Source organism: Toxotes jaculatrix, chromosome 17 (assembly GCF_017976425.1).
Source record: "Toxotes jaculatrix isolate fToxJac2 chromosome 17, fToxJac2.pri, whole genome shotgun sequence".
Lineage (NCBI taxonomy): Eukaryota > Metazoa > Chordata > Actinopteri > Toxotidae > Toxotes > Toxotes jaculatrix.
In genome coordinates, this window is record NC_054410.1 from 1,270,001 (window position 1) to 1,294,200 (window position 24,200).

The 24,200-nt window shown below is 45.5% G+C and overlaps 1 protein-coding gene across 1 annotated transcript in view; it reads right to left on the bottom strand.

The window, feature by feature from the left end:
• Positions 1-17,083, bottom strand: part of LOC121197383 (neuronal PAS domain-containing protein 3) — a 204,534-nt gene extending 187,451 nt beyond the window's left edge. Inside the window, exon 1 of the mRNA XM_041060972.1 lies at positions 16,887-17,083. Coding sequence (XP_040916906.1) covers positions 16,887-17,083 — 197 coding nt within the window. The remainder of the gene's footprint in view (positions 1-16,886) is intronic.
• Between the last annotated feature and the right edge of the window lie 7,117 nt (positions 17,084-24,200).

Sequence of the window (24,200 nt, forward strand, 5' to 3'; positions counted from 1 at the left end):
GCCATGATAACTACACTTTCTTTGTCAATGTCATTCCAAAATTCATCATTGCAGCTATGCCAGTTTTTTTTTTTAAGGCCAGACGCATTTTACTTTACATAGAAATGATTACAATGACTTCTACACAGAGAAAGTCCAACACTGATGGAAAATCTATAATCTGAGTACAGAGTCAGAGAGAAAGACAGGGAAACAGAAAACAGGAAGGAAGGTAAGGGATGCAAGGACACGACAGAAGAAATACTGTAAACAACAACAACAACAAAAAAACCAATAAAACAAAATAAAAAATGAATGAAGGATGAGAGATGAAGAGAGTGTGAAAGAACAGGAGATGGAAACAAGAGAAACAACAGAAAAGAGACTGAAAGAGAAAGAAGAAGGAGTGGAAACAGGTAAAAAGAGCAGAAGACCGAGAGTGAAGCAGAGAGAGAGAGAGACAGACAGGAAGAAGAGAGGAAGACGAAGAAGAAGAAGAAGAAGAAGAGCAGAGTGTATTTAAATGCGAGCCGGTGTTAATGAGTTTGGTCAGAGTGTGGAACAGTCTTTTTAAAGCTGCTATCATTCTCATTAATGTAGTGAATGAGCCGCTGATAGCTGTCATGGACCTCACACTCCAATTAACAACAACATACACACCTATAGGGACGCGTGTGCACAGACACACACACACACACACACACAGACACACACACAGACGCAGACAATTATGCAGACAGCGAGTGTGTAAGGTGTGTGCATAGATGCTTATGTTGGTTATGTGAAGTTTCACCATTTGCGTGTGTGTGTGTGTGTGTGTGTTTGTGTGTGTGTGGGGTGAGGATTGGGAAAAATGTGAGTGAGTGCACTTTGATTTTCTGGGGGAAAAAAAAAAAAAAACTTTCTGCAATTTACAATTTCAGCATTTCTTTTTTAACGAGCGTCCGCTAAGCTGTGAGATAGAAATGCAAATTCACCTCGATGGGCCGAGAAGCCGCGCTGAAAAATTAATGGAATCTCCCTTTAATTTGTCCGACCGGAGGAAACAATATGCTGCCAGTAAACAGAGAGAGAGAGAGAGAGAGAGAGAGAGAGGTGAGCAGAACTAGAACTTCCGCCTCGTGGTTGTTTTGCTGTTTACATCCATGTCTGTCCAGACTCATGTTATTTATGCAGTGGAGACTTTAATAAAAGGTATTAACTGCATTTTGTCACAACTGACTGAAACATATTTTGATGGGTCACGGTGACCTTGAACTTTGACCTTTGACCACCAAAATCTAATCAGTTTAATTCTTCAGTCCAAGTGAACGACTGAGGCAAATTTGAAGAAATTCCCTGAAGGCGAAACAACGCGTTCGGGAGAATGGGACGGACGGGATCAGGCTCAGGAGACACACGTGACCCTGGTTAGTGGGATCAGGTGACCTGGATGGATGTTAAGCAAAACGGGAAAGATGAACTGTGCAGGAGCTGCGTCTCCTTTTATTCTGTACATAGGAAACACATGAGGAACCGATGATACCTGAAGAGCACGACATTTTCCCAGGTGAAGGTAGATTTGTTGTGAGTTAGCACTGAAGTATGAGCGTGTGTGTGTGTGTGTCCAGGACAATTAAGTATGGCTTCACAGTGATTGATACTAGCTTGGCTTTCAATTTGTTCCACTACAGAGCTCAGAGCGTCACCTCCCCCCCCCCCCCCCCCCCCCCCCCCCCCCCCCCCGCACACACTGCAGAGTCTTACATAAACGGACATTAGACTTGTTGTTGAAAAATATCTGTAATTTAATTTAATCTTCTTCATCATTAGTTGCTCAGATTTTAATGATCAAACTCAATTAGAAAATCTGGCCAGAAAGAATCCTGCTTCTTTTAATTCCCAGGAGGATAAGTTTGGGAGATAAAAGGTTTTCACCCAGCAGCGACGGTGATACCGTACATACGTTCAGAGCAAAGGCACCGAGCCAAAGACAAATTTACATTTTTGTTTTTTTTTTATTTTACAGCTCGCATGAAAGGCTGCTACACCGTTGGATCCTGAATCTTAATCTTGCATTGAAAGCAGTTTTTAAACAGAAAATGGAAACATCAGCTGGAAATTTGGGAGCTTCTGTTGGAGCTCAAAACATTTAATATTTTATTCATGAGATGAGTTTGGATCATCGGATGTTCTCTGCAGAGAAACTGACAAAACACGGAACACAGAGTCTGTTAACGTGTCGGTTTTTACTCCCAAATCAGTGGCTGACTACACAGATCCGACTCCATCTTTGTTTGACTGGTGATGATCTGTTCATGCACCAGAAATCTGTTGTTTATTCAATACAAATTTTTCTCCACCCATTTTATATTTATCTCAGCATGATGGGACGTCTGTCTTCTGTGGGACCATGTCAAAATAAAACCATCTACCTGATGCTTTTTATAAAAAGTCGAAGACATTTCAACATTTATCTGTGAAGCTTCTTCAGGTGTAAAGCCTCAGGTGACTTTATGCTTCAGCTTAGGAAACTAAAACAGTTTGGTTGGCAAATACATCCAGCAACAACGTACGTTAGATTACTGACATGTCGGTTGTAATTCGGGACTGATTCCTGTAGGAGCTGTTTTCTCTCATTAGACCAACTGTTTCAGGCGTATGTTGTTATTTGAAGCCACCAGAGTTCAAATGTCACTGCTGCAGGACAAACAAACTAGAGAAGGAAACACTGCAGAGTTTGAATAAATTCCAACTTTATTGGAATTCACCCTGTGACGATGAGGAGGCGTCCCGGGTGTCTGAAATAAGGTCACAGAGACGCAATATGGATTCACCGCGCTGTCTCTGGCCTCTGCACACACAGAATCTCAGAGTGTGTGTGTGTGTGTGTGTGTGTGTGTGTGTGTGTGTGTGTCTGTGTCTGTGTGTGTGTGTGTGAGTGTGTGAGTGTGTGTGTGTGTGTGTCTGTGTCTGTGTGTGTGTGTGTGTGAGTGTGTGAGTGTGTGTGTGTGTGTGTGTGTGTGTGTGTGTGTGTCTGTGTCTGTGTGTCTGCGTCGATATGTGTAGGTATATGTGTGCTTCGATATGCCGGTGAATGTCTGCATGTGTGTGCAGGACATAATGGCTGAAATCATTTAATGACAAGGGCTGTAGGTGTGTGTGTTAGGTGTGGGTGTGGGTGTGGGTGTGTGTGTGTGTGTGTGTGTGTGTGTTTGGCAGGAGGGCAGAAGTCAAGTGGGTGAATAAGTACAGACATCAATAACCAGAGGACACTTGCATGAAATTACACACAGCAGATCCATCATGGACGAGCAGCAACAACAGCATCAACAATGACCACAACACAGTGACACAGTGACGCAGCGACGGCGGCACAAGCACCGAGGCCAAACAACGGGAGCCCATTATACCTGTGGGGGCCAAAACTCCGGACCCCACAGGTATAATGAGCTGTTTGAGGGTTCAGACCTGGTCTGAGGGTTCAGGGTAGAACCAGGTTTATGTTAGAGTGAGGGGTCCCCATGAATACAGTAAAACAAGGAGGGGTGTGTGTGTGTGTGTGTGTGTGTGTGACAGCTCATCTCTGATCAGCATGAGGTCGAGTCTTCTCCCAAATGTCACCATGTACTCTCAGCGGGTCGCCATTCACACACACACACACACACACACACACACACACACACACACACACACACACACACACACACACACACACACACACACACACACACACACACACACACACAGTGATGGACTGAAAACAGAGAGTACAGTCTCCTCAGGTCAGTTAAGTGTAAAAGGAAAAAGAAAAATTTGATGATAAACAATAAGTAAACAATTCTGAAGAAACAGAATAGAAAACAAAAAATAAATAAATAAAACTTTGAGGTGCAACTTTTAAGCCATGGATCAGAATTTAAACTCATCAGAAACCTGAAGCCTACACCTGCTGCTGAAGACCATGCGGTAGGATAAAAGCTCCAGAACAGGAGCCCCGAGGTGAGACTGTGGCTCCTAATGAAGATGTAAAACCCGTCGCTTCCTTTTCAGCCGTTTCACTGTGACAGGACGACGCAGTTCATTTGTTGGGGACAGTTTTCAGCAGCATATTAATCCATCTCTGCAGCTCGGCTCCGTTTTTCCAGCAGCATTTATCTATATTCAATTATTTTCTCTGTTTTCTCAAATGCCTCACTTATCCTCTGACTGAGGTGTCCCTCCCCCTCCTCCCCCTCCTCACCCTCCATCCCCCGTCTAACAGAGAATAATCAATAGTCATTTCACCCTCAGGTCCTCTTCCTGCCTACAGGGGCAAAACAGGTGACCGCACCGGGGGCAAAGAGGAGACAAGAGGAGGTAATGAGAGCAGAGGAGAGGAGATGAGACAGGCAGAGAGGAGGAGGAGGAGGAGGAGATGAGTGATGGATATTTCATATGAAGGAAAACACACACACACACACACACACACACACACACATCAATAAACATGAGGCTGGTTTCAAACACACTGAGCGACCGAGCACTGTGGTGAGTTTGGCTACAAGAGAGAGAGAAAGTGTAACAACGAGAGCAGCTGATTACCATCATATCACACCTGTCTTGACAACCGGACACACACACGCCACACACACACAAATTAATTTCAAAATAATTCCTCTTGGGGTTGAAGCAACAATGTGAGCAGCTGGCTAATCTACATGTTACAGCGCGCGCGCGCACACACACACACACACACACACACACACACACACACACACACACACACACACACACACACACACACACACACACACACACACACACACACACACACACACACACACACACACACACACACACACACACACACACAGAGGTTACTGTTTCCGGAAACTGATTTAAACATCAGACGTTCAGACGGCACATGAACCGAGTTCAGCTCCGACACTGTGAATGACTGTATCTGTGTTAACCGTGTTACCAGAGCATCTGTCAGTAATGTTACGTCTGTGACACTAATGTTAACTCAAAGTTCAAAAACATGTTTCAGATTTAGGGATGAAATTCCTCTGTAATCCCACAAAAAGAGAAAACGACAAACGAGAATGTGATGAAAAATGAGAGAGAGAGAGAGAGAGAGAGAGAGAGAGAGAGAGAGAAAAAAGGAGGGTTGGGAGACAGAGGGGGGGGGGGACATGGGAGAGATGGGAGGACAGAGACGGACTGAGGCAGAAACAATGAATCTTATGAGAGAGTGTGTGAAATCAGAGGAGAGAAAAGAGAACAGTAAAAACAGAGAGACAATAAATGAAAGAGAGAGACTGACGAGCAAAAAGAGAAAGAATGGAAGAAAGAGAAATAATACAAAACTGGGAAAGAGTAATATAGTAAAGGAATAAAGTGGGTGTGGGTGTGTGTGTGAGTGTGTGTGTGTGTGTGTGTGTGTGAGTGTGTGTGTGTGTTTAACCAATCTAAAGTGAAGTATAATTGAAGTGTGTGTTTTCAAGGACAGGTAGATATTGGTCCTGAGGAGGGAAGCTGTCGAGTCAGCAGGTCTGAGCTGATTACATCCTCGGTCTGTGAGAGGGGAGGAGGGGGGGGGGGGGGGGGGAGGAGGAGGAGGGGAGGAGCTGAAGGAGGTAAGGAGAGCAGGTGAGGGGGTGAAGGAGGTGAAGGAGGTGAGAGAACAGCAGTGGTGACACAGCTGAAACGTTCCAGATGTTTTCAGTGATGTTTTCATTCAAATGAATGAAATTAATAGAAATGTATTAAAGAGACAAAATTATACAACTGCTGAAGAACCGAGGAGAACCTGGAACCAGGTTCTCCTCCAGGAGTAAGACCGAGTCGTCCAAAGTCACAGCAGGTCTCGTGTCTCGGTCCTGAGAGGAACAGCTGTTAATATTTGGGTTCTATGCGGATCCCAGATGTGGAGGTGCTCCAATCATGAAACACTGTCTGTGGGAAATGTGGCGGGGACGGTTCCTCCCAGAAGCAGAGGAGCCCAAAATGCCTCGTCCCAGACAATCAGACCGTGCGGACAATCCTGCAATCACGCCCGCTTTACGCCGTGATTGAACAGGTTACTGCCACTGGAGTCACCTTTTGTGTGTACAACCGCGGGGCGACACCACAAACGCCTCTGAGGACGGACTGAAAGTGTGACCTGTCGTCCTTTTTGCACAAGGAAGAGGATGTGATAGCAGCTCCCAGTTTCACCACTGAGACCAAGACACGGTCTCCAGAACTACAAACCAGTTCATCTGAGGCCTTTGGACCAGCATCAAGCTTCAGAGCGTTTGAGAGCTTCTTTTCATCATCACCTTGATTCAGTGTCAGCGCTGCTCATCACACTCTGAGACGACTGTTTTGTTTTTTCCCCGACAAACCAGAAATGTAAGTCACATAACTAAACAGAGCCACGAGACAAACGGCATGTGATTCCAGAAATTGCAGAGGTTGGAGAACTGCTGGTATATAACAGGAAAGAAAACAGCATTTCTGTATGTAAATCAAGAAAACGTTACTAACAACATGTTTGTGCTACTTTCCAGCCCCTGAAAAATGCTCCAGCCCTGTGCAGCATCATTTACATTTTCATACATTTCTCCATCTGGGACAAAACCAGAGTCCGTGTCAGAGCGGCGTGCAGAAAATTTACACATTGTTATTTGGTAACAACGCACAAACTGCTGCTGCTGCTGCTGCCGGGGCTGAATTGCTGGCCGGAGACATTTTCTATGCATTTCCTTCCCAAAGAAAAATGTAAATTCAGTTTGAAAAGGAAAGCAATTTTCACTCAGACATCAACTCCAGACACATCAGCCGACTGTTTCCTCGTCCCTCTCTGATAACCGTGTTTACATGCATGTCTGGACAAAACAATCTGGTGAAATCACAGACGGAAGCAGGACAAAAACTCCACATTGTTTGAAACAAAACTTAAAGCATCAGGACTTGTTTTTTTTTTTCTTTTTCTGGCTGTTTAAGCTTCTCGAGCTGTTTCCTAACAACACGTCAGGATCTGGCGGAGCCCGAACACTCGCAGCTCCACAAAACCCACCAAACCACCAACACGCTGCCAAAACCCCAGACAAGCCTCTCTCTCTCTCCCTGTGTCTGTGTCTCTCGCTCATCAGAATGGGGTAATGGGACATTTTATTGTGTTGTTTTGCCCCTGGGGAGGACGGGGAGAGGAAAGGAGGGAGGGGGTGTTTTGGAGACAAGGCCAACTTTGTGCTTTGTGGTTTTTCTGTTGTTTCTGAAAGTTCGCCAACACTGCCACCTCCACAGGCTCCTTTTCTCTCAGCTTTCCTTTCTCAGTCCGTCCTCCTCTCTCTCAATGTCCCACCGAGCAGAGGACAGATTCTAACTTTAAACACACGAATCTCAGATTATGCTGCCGATAGTTTTTGTCAATTTACATTTTGCTTAAAAACTTATTTATTTTAAATCCAATTTGTACAAACCATCCTTTAAAAACTGTTGTATAAATGTGCAGATACATATTTGACAAATACTCTTCCGGTTGCATTGTTTTACTTTATGTTTGTTCCTTTAAGGGAAATAAGAAAGAAAAAAATCATTACTGAATTACTGAATATATCTGTGGTTTAAACCTGGAACCAGCCTTAGACTCTGATATCACAAAACACAAATATCACAAACACACACTCACACTGGCTTTGGGCAATCAGGCAGGTGTTCCCACCCGCCTGCCTCCTCTGGGACAGCTAACCAAGCACTCCTGCAGGCTTTAAAAGGCTCTTATCCAGCCTGTGTGTGAGTTTGATTCAGCCTAACTGTCCGCTGGTGAGAGCCAATCAGGTCGATGAATGATTCCACTTCTCTCTCTCTCTCTCTCTCCCTCACTGTTCCACTTCCTTCCTCCTCACTTCTCTCTTCGTTTTGTTTTACATTAATTTCCCATCACTTTCATTTCTTTCACTCCTCCTCCTGTCTTTCTTCTTTTCTTTTCTCCTTCGTTTTTATCCCTCCCCCCTTTCGACTGCATTTCCGCCCACACCCCTTCTCCTTTACCACATCATTTCTCTTCATCTTTTCTTTTTAATCCTCCTCTCAGTCCACCTCCTCCTCTGACTTTCTCCCTCACCATTTCTCGGCCCTCTTGTCCAGTCGTCCTCTCCATCATCTTCCTCTCCAGTGCCGGTGCAGTGTACTGATAGAGGAAGCACTTGTGCAGTCGGCTATGAAGTCTGTCCTCCTTCTCTTCCCTCTAACCCCCCCCCGCCAACACCCAATACCCCGCCCCCACTCTCTCTCTCTCTTTCTACCTGGAAATTAATTTGGTCTCCTCCAGATGCCTATCGCCGCTGAAATGCCCCCAGAAATAGATCCACAAACAGCAGCTCAGCCAAAACGCCTTCACTGCCTGACAGCTCTGAGCAGAAATACACACACACACACACACACTGCTGGATGGAGAGGGACGGGAGCAGATGGAAAGATGAATGGAAGGATGGATGAACGGATGGATGGATGCAGGCAGGGAGTAAATGGTGAGAGAATGGAAGGCTGGTAGGAGGAGAAGATGGATGGACAAGGAGGGAAATTAATAGATGGATTACCTACAAATTTGTTCACTTTATTGCCTAAACAAACCATCAGTTTTCAGATGGATTTCCTTCCTTCCAGCCTGCCACTGGTTTCTGTTCATTTCTATGAAAATCAGCTCGCAGTGACTAGAGACCTGCAGAGAGACAATCCATCACCATAAAACATTTAATCACCTGTTTTTGGTCAAACTTACAGAATCATCAGATGATGCAGCTACAAGCAGGAGCTGTTCTCTGTGGTGCATTCAGGGACACGTCTGGGGTTTGATAGACCAAATCAGATCTGCATAGGCCCAACCGAGCGCATTGTTTTCTGGATGCTGAGGTTCAGCAGGAACGAAAACAACAAACATCTCACAAAGGACGAAGAATGGAACTGACGTCAGATCTTCTTCTTCTTCTCATAGTATTACTTTCTAATTCCCTCAAACCTGTAGTTTGTAACCTAAAAATAATTCAATCTTAACGAGACTGAGCAGATCAGAAAATACTAGTTGTTGTTTTACTCTAAATTTTAAAAGCTAACTATGAACCAAGGCTGAAAATTAGCTTCAGCGAGACTCCCCATACAAACTGCATCTTCCTGAGTAACAGTGTTTACCTGCACTGTCCTTGTTAAATAAGTAAGTGCAACAACAAATGGACTCACTCACACAACAATGGCAGTGAGCTACTGAGCAATGGCGGTGGATCGGTTTGGGGCTCAAGGACACATGTTGACAGGAGCAAACCACCAACCCTGAGACTGGAAAACAACCGGCTTCACCAGCCTCTGGAAAGCAGCTGGTTTCTGACGTAATGACTTGTGTATTTGATTTGTAAAGAATGTACTGAAACCGTAACCGACACCTGAACCAGGATCCCCGGCAGGTAAATCTGGTTCAGGTTAGAGACAAACACAGAACTGTGACGGGCTTCAGTCATTTTTGAGGACCTTTCAAATTAAAACACAGAGTTTTCACTGGACCAAAGTCTCTGACCTCTGAATTACCTGAACTTTTAACACCTGAACAGGAAACTGATGAACCCATCTCTCCTCAGGCCACAGTTCCTCGCTGGGTGATTACTGCATTTTTCAACAGATTCCTGCTGTTGTGGAAATTTCTCCCAAATTATCCATCAGAATCAGTTTATGAATAAATCCGACATGAGCCTGAGAGTGTCATCTCCTTCAGGAATCAGAGAGACAGGAACTGGCTTTCATCACTTGTACAAGCTGTACAATCACTGGATTTCCTCTGAGAAATTTCAGACAGTTTCACCCTCGGCAGGTGAGCAGAAAAGGCCGAGCCAATATCAGACAATAAGTCTGACTCTCGACAGCGTGAATTCAACTTCCTCCCATCAGGTCGGAGCTTCCTGCCTCCATCGGTTCGTGTTGAGCTTTTATCTAAAGGAGAAAACCTCTCGATGGCAGAATCAGGGAAAGTGAAGCGTAATTTCAGCTCCATACATTTGACCTCTGACCCTCCACCTGCTCTTTTAAATCACACATATGAAATTAGCTGGCTGTTAATCTGCCGCTCAGCACTGACCTGATGCCTGACTCCAGTCATAGTCTGCTGTGCAGTCTACTCATCCACACGTGGTAATAACAAACTGATCATCCCCTCCGGACGGGAGCTTCAGCTAAATGTTCACGATCAGGTTTGACTCTACGATGCTGTGCTTGTCTCATTTTACCAGATGATTGTCTGTATCTGTCCAAAGTGGTTCACACATTAAAGTAATCACCTGATCAGGTGTGGAAAAGGAGCCGCAGCATCAACAGAGTCACTGCAGCACCATCGCAGCAGCTGTCTGATGGCCTGTTTAGGTTTCTCTGGCTTCACTATTTACACACACACACACACACACACACACACACACACACACACCTGAGTCCTTCCTAATACTTAAAGTGCTGCAGTAACACTGAAGCAAAGATGCCAGATTAAAAAAAAACAAACAAATAAATTCAAAGAAGTTTCTTGAACGTTTCATTCAGATCCATTCAAACGTTTGTCAGAGTGAGCGTTTACATTCCTGTCAGGTGCAGTGTTGTCAGAGCAGGTGTTGTGTTGTTAAGTTGGAGGACGTCTGACTGAAATAAAACCCGAGACACGTCAAGGCAGCGAGGGCCGGTCGAGGCGACCTCAGCGAGCAGGAGCAAAATTATCTCCTGCTCCTTTTTCTTCATAACAACAGATGTTAGTGTCGAGGTTACAAAGAGAAAAAAAAAAAAAAAAACACTGACGGCACGTCGCCCCCCTCCATCCGCATGAACATCATCACCTGTTCAGTCTAAAGTCAAATCCCTTCAAACCCAGTGAACGAACTGACCACAAACACAGAATCACACAGCGACTTCCAACCAAATCCGCCTCATCGTCCTGTGATCTGCTGCTTTTACTGCATCTTTATACAGAACGAGGAGTCACATGTTGCTGCACTGAGAGAAGCCACAGCAGAAATTAGACTGGATTCCCCTTTCATCCCTGCATCACTGCGCACACACACACACACACACACACACACACACACTACACCACTGCTGCTACAGCCATCAGAGCACAACACAACAGAATCACGTTTGCATTTGATCCCTGAATCAACAGGTGAAACGATCCACACCCGCACGGAGAAAATGATCCTCCCAAATTATTCTGTCACTGCATGTGACAGAACAGACGGTAAAATAGAACTGTACAGAAATAAGTTCAATGGTTTGTTTCAAACGCTGATTAAACATATAACAGAATAGAGCGGAGCTACAGGCTGGAGTTCTATTTACTGTGACTGTCATCTCCCCATAGGTGGAACAGACTACATACAACTGAACTGAATACAATAAACCCTGTTGGCACAACAATAAAATTACTGTTTTCAAGTCAGCTTTGCTAAACGCTGAGTAAAGATGGACAGAGGAGAACTTTCAACAAAATAAAAAATAGAAAATGTCATTTTAAATATGATGTGATGGAGTAAAAAATGCTTAGTGTGTCACACAATTTATATTATAAACAAATTCATATAATATGAAAAATCGTGTGTGTATTCCCTTCCAGACAATACACAACGCAGAACAGAATCCCTGCTGTGTGTGCTTGCTTGTCATCCCTAAATCAACAGGTGCAAAGGATGAATACGCCTCCCTGTGAGAAAACGATTCCACCGTGTGTCACAGAGTCAGAAAACTCATTTCAAACAATAAGGTCACACAGTAAAATGTGTGGTCGCCTCACTGATCACAATAAATTCTGACAAAACAGAGAAGACAGAATGGAACCAATCAAACTCTAAATCTCTAATTCAACAGGTGAAAATGGTTTAAGAGTAAAAATATGCACAGTGGTGTTTATACACAGAACAGAGAACCCGTTCCAAACAGCAGGTGTTAATGTGAACACACATTTCACATCCTGCAAAATGTTTCCAGCAAATCAGGGAACAGAACTGAATCAAAGTTAAGAGTTAAAAAAAAAATCTCTAATGTGCCGCAGAGACCTAAACATACCAGACCAGACCAGACCAGAACAGACCAGACCAGACCAGACCAGAACAGATCAGACCAGATCAGAACAGATCAGACCAGATCAGATCAGACCAGAACAGAACAGAACAGAACAGAACAGATCAGAACAGATCAGACCAGATCAGAACAGACCAGAACAGAACAGAACAGATCAGACCAGAACAACTCTGTGGTGATAAAACATCCTGGATAGAAATCCATTAGCTGCTCATATGTCAGCAGAAAACACGTTTACATACAAGAACACGTTCTTCATCTTTCCACCTTAATTTAACCTAATCAGATGAAGTGAACCCGCTTTCAGGTCAGATCCGGGTCTGCCCAGTCCGACCTGCACAGGTAAACCCATGCACAACCTTCCACAATAAAACTTCCTGTTAATTCCTCTGAGAAACACACACACACACACACAGGTTTGTCATCGATGGATGCACATGTTTTCCTCGACGCTCACACACCACGCTTTGCTTGGAGCGTCAACATACTGCATGGCTTCCTAACCTGCACGCGCACCCGTGCACGCACACACGCGGGCAGGGAAGGCGAGACGACACCAGGCAAAGAAAAGACGGTCCTTCGTTTCCCTGAACAGTCAGCCGAGCGACCTGTTACCCAGCCACAAGCCTCTCCGCCTGACACACACAGACAGGCGCGCGCGCACGCGAGCACGCACACCTCCACTCTCCTCTGGAAAGGGTAACAGCGTTCCTCCTGACACCTCCAGGCTCAGACTAACGCAAAGCGACGCGGATCAGCCGGTAACCCGCCGGGCTGCCGGTTCGCTCAAACCCGCTAGTGTGCAGCTGTAAACATGCAGTGAAGGAGGAGGAGTGTGTGTGCAGGAACACAAATCCAAGCCCCGTTACCGTTCTCTCCGTGTCGGGTCCTGCTGGATGCTCGGCTTGGTGGGCGCCATCTTCCTGCAACAATTATTTGATTTCTTACTTTCTGTTCTTTTCTCCTTTTTTCTCCTCAGATTTATTTGGACGCGGAGCCGCGGCGATGCGCTGCGCCCTGACAGCAATGCGTCATGGTCGGTGTGTTAAGACAAAGCCATGTCCGTGTGTGTGAACGTGTGAGTGTGTGTATGTGTGTTTGGGCGTGCGTGCGTGCTGTGCGTGCGTCTCCTGCTCGTCTCTCTCCTCCGCCGCCGCTGCCGCTCAGGAGCGTGGAAACAACGGGAGGTGGAGAAGGCAGGAACCGGGCTGCAGCAGCCGAGGCATGCCGAGCGGAGTGAGGGGGAGCCTGGGGTGGATGCCTCTCAGATCCCGCTGTCTCTCCCCTCTCTTCCTCTCTGTCTCTCTCCACACATGCACAGCTTCGGTTTTGGCACTACAGAGGAATTTCCTGCATGCGCTCCGAGGAGAAGAAAAAAAAGCCAAACAGGCGCGTCGGATCTTTACATTCCCGCCGCCGCTGCAGCGCCTATATCCGCGTTAAAATCCCCGCGACGGAGCGTCGCTCGGCGGTCAGAGTCTCTGGTTTTCGGAGCATTTTTCCCTCCTCTGGCTGCTGACAGGAAAAAAAAGGACACCACACATCTCCGGTATTTTCTCCAGCCCCGGCGCAACAACGCCACTCAGTTGCAGTTGAAGTCAGTTTGTGTGTGTGTGTGTGTGTGTGTGTGTGTGTGTGTGTGTTTTATTTTTTATATAATTCTCCCTCTCCTCCTGTATTACAGGTTGCACCGCGAGGTTATTATCCAATTTTTAACCATCACAAAAACACCACCACCCAACGTGCGCAGGGGGTGATGGGTGATTTATTTGGATGGTTGCCCCGTAAATCAGATCTATGCACCTCCACCCCCCCCCCCCCCCCCCCTCCCCCCCTCCACCCTTCAGTGTCATGATAAACACATCACAGCCAATGTCTCACTTCTAATTCTAAAATCAGTAGCTAACTTTCTGTGCTGCCACGTTATTTCCTGCGTATCTGAAAAGCCCCTGTCGTGTTCTGCTGTTTGCATCTGCAGGAAAGGAAGCTTGAATTTGTTATGAGCCTCTAAATTTGAACAGAACTTCTCCTATTATCTCCAAACATCAAATTATCACATTCATTTTTATATTTTAGGCCAGAGAAATATATTTTCCTCCAGGCTTTGATGTTAGTACGTCAGTGATGGCTCATTATCCTCCAACAGAAACTACAACCTGCTTCTTCTTCCTGTCTTTTTTTCCATTTATTTAAATTCCTCCTTTTTTTTTTTAAATGTATAATTCATTGTAACCTAATCGGTGTGCTGTGTGATTAACCCCCAGGCTGCAGCCCTGGAAGCTGAAAAGCCTCCCTCTCTACACCAATGACCTGTCAAGGTCAAAGGCATGCTGGGTATTCTCCACACAAACACGGGGTTACAGGCGGTGCTGTGGTGGAAAATAAAGCCTGGGGAGGGGATCCTTGACCTGCAGTCGATGATCGTCATGAGCGGAGCGCCTGCCGATCAACACACGCGTGCAGTTGTACATTCAGAAAAGGCGTCAGCGTGTGCGTTTGCCTCATGTTCAGCAGTCTGACGGCAGATTCAGGGATTTAAAGCAGAAATGGAGTCAAATCACATTTTCGAATCCAAAGTGAGTTTAAACTGAGGTTGGTTTTTGCTGTGTTTCCGTCCATGGGTGAAAATAGTCAGGAAAATTCAAAAGCAATGACAGTGGCAGCTTTTTGGTCACATGACAAAAAGTGAAAGGTCACAGGTTTGACCCCCAGCAGCAGCTTCACTGAGCCCTGAGCTGCACTGACACTGACGCCATTTAAAGGCTCAAACGCTGGATTTTCTTCTTCTCGTGAGTTTTGGGGATGAAAACACTAAGTTCAGAGACACTGTGGGTTTTATCAAAGCACCAGAACTATTCTTTCTCCACCTTTGACACCAGCTCACGTCGGATTTGATTTCTCTAACCTGGCCCAGTGTTGGTCAAACTCGTGCTCGCTCTGTTCTTTCCGGATGAGGTCTGGCTGCTCCTTCTCTCTCTCCATCTCAGCTCTGCTTACTGAGTTCAGTCAAACGGAGGCGACGTGGATAATGGAGCGTAATGTATAAACATATTAGCTCCCAGCTGTTTGCTGGGGGAAACATTATGTATAGAGAGAGGGAAGAGGGGCAGCTAGATGACGGGGCGATGAAGGAGCACGATCTGAAGATGGGAAGAATTTTTTTTAAAACGTCCGGTTTGGATAAGACGAGCCTCCACGGCTGTTAGAAATCTGGAAGCTAATAACCAGACCTTTCCTGGTGAAGTTCACCTTTAAAAGAGATCATTTTGAACTGTGTTTTTAAAACCAGATATTTCCAAACTGGGGTCCTGGGGGCCTCAAAGGGTCCTCGAGGAGTTCTGACAGGTCCCCCACTTGCCAGATGACGACATAGTTAAATTCCAGCAGTTTTTATGTCAGGAGAAATGATCCGAGAACGTGTCGAGCCACTGCTCTAATCCTTCCCTCCCACATATGGACACAAACATACAGTCCACTACCCAAAATCCTCCTTTATGTGGGTCTGGGGCTTGTGTGTGCCCAGAAGCCCTGCTTTAAATAACAATACGGCCCTTATTCTCCTCGTATTTGTTGCTTTAGAGGGCTGAGGCGCTCTCTGTGCACTCGGAGAGGCCACAGCTGTGATTTACGTCGTGTTTTCTTCCCATAGCTTTTAGACTTTACACACACACATCGCTACACTCCATAATATGGAGAGTTTTTCGGGTAATGAGAAAAGAGTGTGTGTGATAGGGGTGTGTTTTGGCCCCCCCACGGCTCCAGATGATTCGAAAAAACAACACTACTGAGCGGCTGGACAGGGAGGCAATCATTTAGATTCAGAGTGGAGGGGAAATAAGGAAATAACAGGAGGATAGATGGAGTGAACTGTCACCAGAAAACCTCAGCTTCACGGTCAGCTGGAAAACACTCAACACATTTTTCTTTTTCTACTGAAATAATTCAATCCTCTATTTCCAATAAATTACCTCCTTTGTTTCCACTGAATTAGCAGAACCTTACGCAGGATTTTTCCACTGAATTACCTGGACTTCACTCTGTTTCTGCTTAAATAGTTGAGTCCTCTATTTCCACTAAATCACCGCAACTTGTTTCCTGTACTTATCCTCTGCCGCCTCATCCCTCAGTCTTTGCTGAACACACAGCTTTATATTCCCCTTTTCACAAACACTTGTTCGTAAAACGCAAAGCTTTGAAACACAAAAATAATCCCAAAACAAATTGTGGATATTGAATTTAATCCTCTTGTGTGACATCGAAGTCACCAGATTCTCCCGTTACTTTAAGGTTTAACAGGAAATTTGAAAAGAAAAAGCAAATAACTGAGGAAAAGGCCACATTTTTGTGACATTTATTCCAACACGGACCCTCACTGATAACGATAAAACCATCTCCATCCAGTTTTACAGATGGAGCAGAATGATGGAGCTGCATTCTGGAGTTATGGATGATTTTTAAAGCCTTGGTGTGAAACACCAACCGATAGCTGTCAAGCTGAGGGTCATTTTGTGATATCTCAAAAAAAAGAGCTTAAAAAAATATCAAACCAAAAATTGTCCACTGAGTTAGAGATGCCCAACTGTACCTGAACATAAAATAATGAAGGTGCACGAGAACCCGACAATGAATCTTTGGGGATAAAATACGAATATCAGGTAAATCTATTATAGAAATATCACAGGAGAGAAATCTCACTTCAAACTCACTTTAAGCAGCAAAAATACACTAAAGGATAAGTGAAGTATTTCCTTCCTTGGTGTGGATCTAAGCACTTTTCTTAATTTGAAATGTATATTTACTTTTCCTTCCCTCACTCGTTACGCTACAGGTCGTTTTTCTGCAGCCCCGGACCGACGTACCTTTGCTGGTAGGCGGTGATTCCCTGCACGCTCTGCGGGGTCCCGTTCGTGGCTCCGGGGACCGGCACCGGCACCCGGCCCACCGGGGGTCCGGTCACCATCCCACCGCCTCCACCGCCTCCTCCCCCGCCTCCAGCCCCGGCTCCTCCGGCCGAGGCTGTCACCTGGACGCTGAAATCCGGGAAGATCCTGATCATGGTCCCGGCCGTCTCCGATGCGCCTCCGCGTCTACTTTAACAACCTCCTCCGCTTTTCCTTCTTCCTCCCAACACAGACCAGTCACCGATTACTGGGACCACCGCTTTAGCTACAAGAGACAAACAACAATCTTCTTTTTGTTGTTTTTATTCTTCTTTTCTTCTCCAATCTTCGGATCTAACTCTCAAGGAAATCCGGATCATGGTCCCAGTGCGCAAAACAAACAGTCATCAATCAATGGATCAATAGATAAATGGGATTAGTGAGGGTATACTGCACGAGCGGAAAGATCTTAAACCTCTTCCTTTATTATTTCTTCTTCCTTTTCTTCCTCTCGGTTCTATCCTTCAGAGATAACCCCTGTGCAGCTCCGGCTCATGGTCCCGGTGTCTCCGGTGCGCTCGGTCTCCCTCTTCTCTTTCGTCCCACTCAACAATCAATGGGATCAATGGATCGGTGGATCTAAGAGGTGATTATTTCACCGATTAAAGACAGAGGAAGAGCCGTGTCTGAATTCTTTTCTCCCGGTGCAGGAGCCCCGGAGTCCCTTCTCTCACGCGGGCACCGCCGCCGGCTTTCCGTCCGAGAAAGGCATCCCGTCCCCGGCTATCCTCCGCCTGATGTCTGCCGGTGGGTCGGTGGGTGTTTGTGGGAACAGCGGACGTGGAGGAAGACAGTCAGTTAATCAGTCGGTCAGTCAGTGAGCGCGCGGCTCTCATCGGCACGAGCTCGGCAATGACATTGGTGTGATACAGTGATACAGCGGCGGCAAAGTGTGTGTCGGTATGTCGGCGAGCGCCTGCGTGTGTGCGCGTGTTGTCCTCTGTGCTGCACACACACGAGAGAGAGACAGAGAGAGAGAGAGAGAGAGAGAGAGAGAGAGAGAGAGACGGGGGGGCGAGGGACGGGGAGGGGGGGGGGTGACTGATAGCGCTGTTTGTTCAGCGGGAGGACATTTCCTCCTCTGGCTTTATTGTGCGGAATAACGCAGCAGCTGTAAACCAGACTTTTATTCTAAAGTCAGCGCCGATAATAAAGAACCCGTTTGTTCTTTACATGTTTCTGAGGCGCGTCGCAGTGTTTCACCTCAAACATAAAAACTCTTCATATTTACCTAAAACGCGCAGAAACGCAGGCTCGCGACGAACAAAGCGTCAGACTTGAACCTGAAGTTCTCCCCGTTTGACACACCTGTGTTTGGAAAGTGTCGGACAGACTTCACCGCTCTCTCTCTCTCAGGTAATAAACTTTCATCTCAGACGCAACAAATCCGCCCTAAGTGTCGTTTTTATGTTTTCATGAGAAGCGGATACCGGGTCAGTGGCACCGGAACATTCCCGGAGCAGAGTTACGGTGGGCACGGAGCCAAAGAGACGCACAGAGCCGAAGTGAGAGGAGTGTGAGTGCGGGTAAATGGGTGAGGCGTGTGAAGCCTCCTCTCTCATCTGATCTGAGTACAGCTGCAGCTCTGCGCCGCTCTCTCCGCTCACTGAGCTCCGTGTGTGATCAGACTCCCGAGTACAGTCACACTCTCTCTCTCACTTACTGTCTCCTCCCCTTTCTCTCACTCACTCACCCCCCCATCCTTTTTTTTTTTTTTGTCTATAACGCACGCTCATACTCACCCACGTCCCCCCTCCTCGCTCTCTCCCACAGTCTCCCTCTCTCTCTTGCTTCCTTCCCTCCTCACTCACAGATCAGCTCTCTGAATGCTCGGATTATTTTGTCACCAGCTTCTGTTGTTGTTATTTTGATAAATTCTACAAAAACTTTGTGGAACTTGACCAAATAAACACAGCTTAGGTTCCACTTACTAACCTCATCTCTCAGTCTTCCACAGGATAAAGTACTGACTGCACCACCATTACTCGTGATCCCAGTTTAGTCCTGACATTATAGTTATCACCTCCACCTGGGCACTAGGTGTCCCCGTGACGAAGGTGGGGGGGCATTTGTCTTGGGGGCATGTCAACAACTTTCCCTGGCTTGTGGATTAAATGTGTTTCCAGTTCCAGTGCATAAATTGGCTCTTCACTGAGGGTTAGCTCAGGGCGGGGCAGCTATGGGTGTGTGTCCCACCCTGCCCATCCAAGGTGTGGATGTTATTCTGAGGAACAACTGGGCGGGCAGGTGTGTGGGCCCATGTTCTGAAAATAGTCTTGTCATGGCTGCAGCATGATGCGTTTGGGGTCACTGTCACACTGCAGAATGACTTTAGGACCAATCAGACGCCGTGATGATAACACAACAAGAATCTAAACCTTTGGACAGCACTTCACGCCGAGCATGTAAAACAAGGTGGAATATACTATTAATTCAGAGATGATAGAAATATAAACAATATCAAATCCATTCATTCACTGCTTGTTACTCAGAGTTGGTCTTTATGTACCATGCTAGCCTGTAGCAAAGTTAGCTGTTTAGCTAAGGTGATGAACTTCCTGCGCCTTCAGTAACTGGACCAAAAACAAATGGCTGACATTTATCTCCGTTCTTCAGCTGCTTCTGTACTACTCAAGTTCGCCGTGACTGCTTTTATTTTTGGCTCCACCTTCTGAGGATTAACTCGGAGCTCTGCCTCTGAGACACATTTGCAGAACAAAAACTCTAATTTGCATCCTGACATTTGCGGAACAGGGAATCGAACCCCCAACCCTGGTGGTTTTACTGCTCTTCTCCGCCTTATTGAGCCACGCAGGACACATTTTCAATATTTCATCCTCCTCTGGACCCGCGGAAGCCCCACCAGGGCGCCTGCAGGGACTCCAGCCTCACTTTGAGAGCCCCTAATAACCTACAGTTCTCGTCTGTCCTCCGAAACAAAGCATTGCACTAATAAAACGTCCCAATTGAGCTGATTAAATACCAATAAAAACACACAGCTCGCCACCCTGCAGTCTAAATTGGATCGCAGCTCTAACCAGCAGCTCCTAATGAAAACCACCGCCACAGCCCAGCCTCGCTCTCCCACAATACACTTCACCTCTCTCTCTCTCTCTCTCTCTCTCTCTCTCTCTCTCTCTCTCTCTCTCTCTCTCTCTCTCTCTCTCTCTCTCTCTCTCTCTCTCTCTCTCTCTCTCTGTAATGAAATCAAATGAATTGGACTGGAGGTTTCAGGGAGACATGCTGGACCCCCTTATGGAATTAGGACTGAACTGTGTGTGTGTGTGTGTGTGTGTGTGTGTGTGTGTGTGTGTGTGTGTGTGTGTGTGTGTGTGTGTGTGATGTTATGTTTGCTCCTGTATTTTCTAAGTATGACCACATGACCACCCACTCATGGTGTGTACATGCATTATACATTTGACATAATATGCATTTAGCTCTGCAGTGCGTGTGTTTGGGTTTGCCGTGTGTGTGCATGTGTGTTGTGTGTGCATGTGTGTGTGTTGTGTGTGTACACTTCAGGCTGTGTGCTGGTTGTATTAGTGAGCTGTGACCAGGTAAAGTACAGCAGACAGAATCAGGACAGTCAACCTGCTGTTATCCCTCAGGACAACACACACGCACACACGCACACGCACGCGCACGCATGCACGCACACACACGCACACTGTGTGTAGCCAAACAACAGTCGGCCTTCACAAACACTTTCTCACGCTGTACCCTCTCCTTCTGTTGTGCTGTGTTCAGGTACAATTATAAAAACTTCTTCAGTATCAACTCCACAGCGTGTCTGGAGCTAAACTCCGTCACCCTGTGAAGATCATGTGATACAAATGAAAGCTCCAGAACAAACTAGTTAGTGAACCTTGAGTTGAAATTGCTTAGTCAAAAAAGTCTTTGTATTTCTGAGTTGTCCTGTGGCCAAAGGTTAAGTCATTTACCGTGTTACTGCAATGACCCTGTTCAGTTTCAGCCTAAGATCTTTGTTCTGTTTCACAGTCGCATGTTTCTAAACATGTTTCTTGACTCGTTTTATATTGGCAGTAGTGTTAGGTACAAAGTTCTAATTATATTTACAGGAAAAATGATTTATTCACAGAAATAATTATGAAAAATGTGTCTCTTAAACGTCTACAGTAAAATTCAAAATTCATACGTTCATGACATTCATGCAGTCACAGCAAAACAAAAATGATCTTTCTCACTCTCACTCTCACTCTCACTCTCACTCTCACTCTCACTCTCACTCACACACACACACACACACACACACACACACACACACACACACACACACACACACAACACACAGTGCCACCATCAGCTGTCATCACTTTTTCTGACTTGCTGTAAAACAACAAAAGTCAATAATTCCCCATCATGTCTGTCTAAATCCATTTTGGAGGCAGCCTGTCATCTCTGCAGACGCACGTGCCTTCCTGTTAAGCCGACCATCAGTCCGTTAAAGATCACACGTCTCTGTTTCCTCATTTGATTTTTCCTCCATCCTCCCTCAGAGACAGCAGATGACAGAGAAATCATCATTTTTTGTTCTAACGATCCGGCTGCAGACACAAACTAACACACGTCTGTTCCAACAGCTGATGATTCATGAACAAAACTTGTCTGCAGAGGATGACGAGTGTCACCAACTTTTATTCTTACGTTTCAGAAGACACTCTGCTCATGTTCAAGCTGCTTCACCTCACTCCTAAAACTAAAGGCTGAAACAGTAATGTTAACTAACATAACATAACAAACACACAGTGTTTCTTATTAGTGCACAAAGGCAAAGCAGCTGCATCAGCTCCTGAGGACGGTGATATATTTTACCTATCACGCAGTTTGTCGAATGAGACATCGCGCTACATGTTTAAGTCCAAGCATTTGGTTCATAGGTCTATTCATCTGTCCTTCACAGTTTTTAATTATAGAAAAACTATAATATATATTTGGCCATAGTTTCAAAGATGTTCAAAGTTAACATATTTTGGGTTGTTTTTATTTATGTGTCACTGCTGTTTGGAGCAGATTCTCCTCCAGGTTTGATGCAGTGGACCACAGCAGGAAACGCAGCATGAGACGCAGGATGATGATCACCGCTCGGTGATGTGTTTGTGTTCAGGGTCGTTACACACACACATTCCTCAGATTTAATACTGTAACATACAAACATACTAACAAATCTTCTTCATACAGCAGCTTCACCAAAACATTAAACAGGGACATCATTAGTTGTCCACTCTGACTGCATCATCATTTCATCCTGTTTCATAAAGTACAAGCCAGTGTCAGGCTGTGAGACAGCCAGGTGGCCCAGCCAGCCAATCAGAGAGACAGACAGGCAGACAGGTAAGAGGACAGACAGCCAATGACAGCCACCCACCCTGACAGCAGAAAATGACAGCTAAATCTCTCTGCCCTGTAATCTAACTAATAATGTTAGCCTCTTAATATTTTCCCTCTCCCCGCATTGATGGATGGGGTCAGGCTGCGATTCCCCCAGCGGAGGTCAAAGGTCAAACCGGAGCCTCGGCTCTCTGATCCGCCACTGTAATGGAAGCTGAAATATTAGTCCTAAACGTCCGCGGACGCCCGACGCCTCAGCACAGATGATGAATTAACTGCTATGAGGAATTACAGATGGATCATTCTGAAGACGCACACACACAAAGTTTCCACTCTTATACACACTCATTTCCTGTACACACACACAACACACACACACACACACACACACACACACACACACACACACACACACACACACACAAACACACACACTCATCTACACACCTCCATATGCAAATAATTGATAATAGACATCATGGACATGAACTTTATATCTTTCTTTTTCTTTTTTTTTTCTTTTTTTTTTTTTAGCGCACGCACGCACGCACACACGCGCGCGCACACACTTCCTTACGTATGCTAATGATTGATCATGGCCTCCTGTTGATGTCGGCATCATCATAGTTTTTATTTATTCGGCCGTTCGCCGCGGCTCTTGGCCTCTCGCCGTCTTGTATCAAATTGTTTTTTAAATGCATTTTGACGACTGATGTGAAAATGCCATTTGGCTAAAACTCTATAAATCCATATTAAAAACACATAAACACCTGAAAATGTTCACACACACACACACACACACATCATACACACACATGTACGGTCATCAAGTTCCTGCCATGCTGTACTGCAGTAAACTCTACTGTCACATCACTCCTCTGAAACTATTCACTGATTTTTTTCATTTATTTATTTATTTATTCTGTACTCTGAGTTCCATTGTCACCCAAAAACCAAAAAAACAATGAGCCGTCCCCGTCTCACGGTTTGTGAAACGGTCACGAAATTTAATCTACTGAATTTTCTACATGGACACAAACTTTTCCTTTTTGTTTTCGTGGCACTCAGCAAGACGTTGAAGAAGTATATTTAGAAGTATGTGCACAGGATGTTAGCATAAAGATCAAAGCACATTTGCAATTAAGTGCAAGTTTGAGCCAAGTCGGATAATGCAGAGCTTATCGCAAATTCAGAAATGTCCCAAATGGCCACCGTACTGAAAACAAACCGTTATTATTCACTGAATTTTAACGCACACAGCATGCTAACATGAGCATAATAGCATACTATATGTTAGCTTGTTACCATGGTTAACACAAAGCACAATAACTTTGTAAAGTTTAAAGCAACAACAGTGAGCTTGTTAGCACATGTGCAGTCGTGCTAACTCAACAAATCAAGCGCTCATAACCAGGATTTAGAATGGAGACGCCATCTTGCTCCACAGCTTCATCCACAACACACAGCAACAGAGAAATGGACACAAAATGGCAGCCAGGGGAGGAAATGGACACAGCTGTACAGAATTAACAGCTCTAAGATCGACAAATGTCCTCAGTCATTATGAAAAACGTCAACTCCACCAAACAACAACGACCACACTCTCTGCTGACTGAACCGCTCTCTCACACAGAAACATGAGCACAACTTCAAGTTTAACGAATGAAGCGAACCAAAAAGCCAAAGAGTCGACGCCACGTCAGTTCAAACCAAAGCTTCAGCCTCAGAGAGGCTGTGTAATGACTGTGTAATGACTGTGTAACGACTGTAACCACCTCACAGTGACTCTACACTGACCACAGAGTTTTAATCATCCGCTCAAACATAAACACTTTTCACTCCTGAATCAGTCTTACCTGCTCACACGTGATCAGTCTGCTGCCG